Consider the following 5,000-nt stretch of genomic DNA (forward strand, 5'->3'; position numbering starts at 1 on the left):
TCTGAGAGAGAGAAGAATATGAAGACTTGGAACTGAAGCACACGGAACTGATCTGGATAATGATCTATATAATGATCTGGATAATGGTTCTAGATAAAGGTTCTAATAATTACACCCTAATCACAATACTCTCACGGCTTGGTAATAGCATGCTGTATTGCTAAATAAATGTGCACAGATTGATATGAGCATAAACAGCTTATGGGCCATTTTATCTCTGCAGACAGCAACAGTACACTGGTGCACTAATTGTGATTTTCTCAGGAAGCAGTGAGAGCATATGTTTGAGGCCAGACTGCCATCATTTCCCAAGCACTAAAATACCGGTAGGTTTACAGTGAGAGACAGCAGGGTCATGCAGCAGTGAACGCTAGTGCTTCTCACTTTAGGTTTGCTCCATATTTCTGAGAATCTCTTAAATACATATAACCACAACATTCCTAAGCAAAGACTTCATTCCATTTTAATTAAATTCAGGCTTTTGACAGCTTATATGAAGTTATACCTAAGAAGCTAGGAACACAACGTACAATTCAAATTTGCTACTGTAAATTCTTTTTTTAATTTGTGAAAATGCATTTTAATGTATTATATTCTATGATACACTGTGTCGGATTTTCAGTGGGGCTGACGGCCATTCATCATTATAACAGACGGCTGGTCACACAGACTCCTGTAAGCAAACCCTGTTTCCAGAGTACAGGTAGTGCCCTGGGAGCTGGGCACACGGCCATCAGCTCTGCGCTGGACGAGAGGCTCCAGGCTCCAGGCTCCGTGTCCAGATTGATCTGACTTGCACACGAGGCGTTACAGTAGAACCGTATGTTTGCACTGCAGTAAATCCCCTTCAGTAGGCCCAGCATTGGAGTCCAGGAGTGGGAAGGAGCGTTTGGTCATTTAGTGTGCGGCTTCACCCCACGTGTGAGCAGAAAGAGCTTCTGGCTTCTCACAGCAGACCAGCGATGCAGCTTCCACAGAGATGTTATTTCTGAACGAGAACGAACTCCTTATAGGTTGATGGTGTTTCTGCAGCACAGCTGTGAAACTAGCCAGGAGTTTCCGCTTTGCTGGGTACGACCGCTGAGATCCTGGTTTAGGGAGAAGAGATCAGCAGCAGAGAGAGATCAGCAGCAGAGAGAGATCAGCAGCAGAGAGGAAAAGATGAGCTGAGAAGAGCACGGATGGTTGTGGAAGAGCCGCAGTGTGGAAGAAGATGGCATGAAGCCACCACAGTACACTAAAATGAAATAAAATCTGACGTTATAAAAATATATCTAAAATGTTAACTTGTCACAGTTAAGTTTTTAATTACACTGAATACCTTTAAGGTAATTAATCTTAATTGAGGTAGTGTATTACTTTTTTTTTTTTTTAATTAGCTAGCTAGCAATACTAAGTATGCAAAGAGCTGAGGCTAAAATGGGAAAGAAATACAGGTACTTGCTCAGATGGAGATGAGAGTAAAATGAAACTAAAATGAGATGGACGTCATGTGCTCGAAACAGGAAAAGTGCAGCCGACTAGAAATATTTCTTCAGTATTTGTCATCCAGAACTTTTAAAGTGACTCTAAGAACAAAATCACTTTTAGTTCTGTGTTTATATAATCACACTTCAGTAACTACACATGAAAGTGAAAGACACAGCAAACTGAAGGCGTATTTTAGACAAATACCTTTTCCACTGTACAAGAACAAGTGAGAAACAGGCAATGAAGCAGCACTAACTGAACCTGGCAACAAATCAAGAAACACAAGCCCACTGTGTTCCCATGAACTGAGCTGCCAGCACCAGAACCACCGCACTCATTCTGACCTCAAGTGGTCTGGTCAGACTGGGCCATTAAGCCAAACAAATGGAAGCACTTCGCCATTGTGGGAAACTTGTGGGAAACACAGAAACTGCAGAAGAGAGGAGGAGCCTGCCAGTGTAGACTGGGTCAGATGGAATATTCCTGCCCATGGAAGGTGTACTGTGGCCCTGTAGGGAAGGACACAGCACCTGCAGAGCACAGAGAAATCTCTGTGTACTGATTAGAGCGCTGCTGTATTGGTGTTCACAGAATCCTACCGAATCATACAGAATCATGTTGAATCAAAGTGAATCATACAGCATCATACTGAATCATACAGAAACATACAGAATCATACTGAATCATACTGAAGGACAAGTTCTGTGCTGTTACACTGCAAGATCATAAGATGGGCAGGCATATATACGTCGGAACGCTTACTGTTGTGACTGTTGCCAGCGGACAGCTAACGTGATCTCACACATACAAGATAAAGAGACAGATCAGACCTCACGTGCAGAAAAACACTTGAAGTACACAGAGAATAAACCACAAACGTGTTCTGTCCTTACAAAAAGATCTCACAATTTCCAAGCAATTATGATTTGTTGTTGTTGTTGTGCTACTAGTAACTGATCCTTGTATCTGACAATCTCTCTAGATATATAAAGAGGACAATTTATCTCCAAATTTTACTGTAGTTAATTAGTCGTTAGGGTCATGACTTTGTTACTCCTCTTATGAAGAGCAGCACCAAATAAACAATTCACCCAGCAAGCAATAGCCGTAGGGTTTAAATATAACTATTTAACTATTCTGGATGCTGGAGTGGAGAGAAAGAAACAGAGAATGTGTGTTCTCAACACCTCGGTTCAACAGATGAGAGTACGTTTACCAGTAGGTGTGGGTCAGGATGGGCTCGTGGCACTACCTCACTTTAACATGTACAGTGATGTGGGCTGTAGGAAGTTATTGTGACAGTGAAGTTCAGGAAAGTAAAGACAGAAGATCTGTGCCATTACTTCTGATATACTGCTTCTGAGCCAGAGCAGAGACACTTCATAAAGTACGGAAACAGAACAAGGGAGTCCGAAGGAGATGACTGGTACAGCTGGTACCAGCAAACATTCATGTGTGAAATGTAATGACTGCATTTACTTGCATCATGTTTTAGTTGGTTTATATTTACTCAGTTTCAAATTTTCACTCAGTTAAGCTACTGCATCTCACAATAGCTTTAGATTTCCAACACACACACACACACAAAGAGAGCGAGAGAGAGAGAGAGCGAGAGAGAGAGAGAGAGAGAGAGAGAGAGAGAGAGAGAGAGAGAGAGAGAGAGAGAGAGAGAGAGAAAGACCAAAGCATAAAAACATGTCATATTTCTCAGCACTAGCCATGATAATGAGACATCGTGCAACGTGTGGTCCTTGCCACAGTTGTAAAGCCTGGCTCACACCCTCCTGTGCAGCTGCTTAGCGTGAGACCTGAGGAGCGAATACCTCAGAACACCAGACCAGTTCCCACAACCTCCGGAGCAGAGTTTCAGATCAGAGAACCAAAAACTGATCTGAATGCTTTCCATTTTCTTAGAAATGCTTTATCAGCTTTGAAATGTTTACCATCCACTTGTTTGCACAAGTGTTCTGCACCTCCTGTATCTGGGTCTCCCTTTGATATTCACCGCCTGCACTGAGACACTTTATTCAGCTCATAGAGGGCCTGATAATTAGCTGGAAAGATGCACCTGTGCATTGCGTGGGGTCCTGAGTGCTGAAACACTGGTAGAAACACTGTGATACAATCACTATGGTGCAATCACTGTGGTAGAAATACCAAGGTACAATCACTGTGGTACAATCACTTCGGTAGAAACACCAAGGTACAATCACTGTGGTACAATCACTTCGGTAGAAACACCAAGGTACAATCACTGTGGTGCAATCGCCATGGTGGAATTGCTGTGGTAGAATCGCTGTGGTAGAAACACTGTGGTACCATCACTGTGGCGGTAGTTAAGATGGGCGCAATGCTCTGCTGGCCTTAAATACCCCACTGTGTAATTCTGCACTATGACTATCTCTGTTTAGACAGGAATGGAACACTGAATGCAAATCCATTCACCGTTCAATAAACCCACTGCTCACATGTGCCTCTGATAGGCAATAAAACTCCCACATGCACGTTTCAAATGCAGCTTTGGGAAACCTCACTGCACGGAAGGTTCCACAGCAGTATGAAACCTCCTCCAGATATTGTGCACCCTGTCCACACAAACACATGTGCAAACAGTGAGACTTCACAAAAGAACTCTGCCAAATATCTCCAGCTGAGAGTAATCAAACGTCGAGTTCTCGTTTGTATTTTGCACCTTTTATCAGCTGTTTAACCTCTATTCTGACTGTTTAGATGACGCCACGTTTCTTTTGCCATCAAAATGTGCTAGAATGCCCCCAAACACCTAAAATGTCCAAAAGTATTTTTTGTATTTTATCCACAGCAAATTCCATCACTCAATACTGCAGTATACATGCAAGATCACAATGCTTGTGTTTGAAAATAACCCCCTTTTTTTAGCAATATCTTGCTAAATATAATATGACTGTGTAATATACACCCAGTCCTAGTGTAATATACTGGTGTATGTTACACCTAGCGTAAGTTTTTTACACTACGACGTAAAACAACGTAATGCCTAGTGTAATATACACCTACAATATACACTTAGTCCCCACCAAAAATCTATTGTGATGTGGCATAGCTATGAGTCATGAAAAAGAGAGGCCTTATGTTCCTAAACAGCTGTAAAATCAGATAGTTTTCAGAGTGAGCTGAACATGAATGTGAGGAAAATTCCATAGACTGTTGAAGAGACACATTTAAGCAGTTGAGACAAACAGTCATGTTCTGTAACTGCCAACACATTGACAGCTTTTGTTACAGTATTAGGCCAAATGTATGATACAAGCATGATAAATCTCTTCTAAGGCCTCTCCACACCCTCAGCGAGTGAAGTCATGACATAACATTGTTATAGCAGAACTAAAATGTCGTACCTGACGGCGTCATGATGTAACATGGTCATAGCAGAACTAACATGCCATACTTGATGTTGTCATGACGTAACACGTTTATAGCAGAACTAACATGCTGTACCTGACGTTGTCATGGCGCTGGATGTAAATCTTGTGGAATATGCGTTCAGGAGG

General features: G+C 42.1%; 1 protein-coding gene across 1 annotated transcript in view; it reads right to left on the bottom strand.

Moving 5' to 3' along the window:
• adcy1b (adenylate cyclase 1b) overlaps window positions 1-5,000 on the bottom strand; it is a 57,068-nt gene that overhangs the window by 46,353 nt on the left and 5,715 nt on the right. The window contains exon 3 of the mRNA XM_035520014.1: window positions 4,948-5,000. This exon is cut by the window's right edge and continues 66 nt beyond it. Within this exon, the coding sequence (XP_035375907.1) occupies window positions 4,948-5,000 (53 nt within the window). The remainder of the gene's footprint in view (window positions 1-4,947) is intronic.

Source organism: Electrophorus electricus, chromosome 19 (assembly GCF_013358815.1).
Source record: "Electrophorus electricus isolate fEleEle1 chromosome 19, fEleEle1.pri, whole genome shotgun sequence".
Lineage (NCBI taxonomy): Eukaryota > Metazoa > Chordata > Actinopteri > Gymnotiformes > Gymnotidae > Electrophorus > Electrophorus electricus.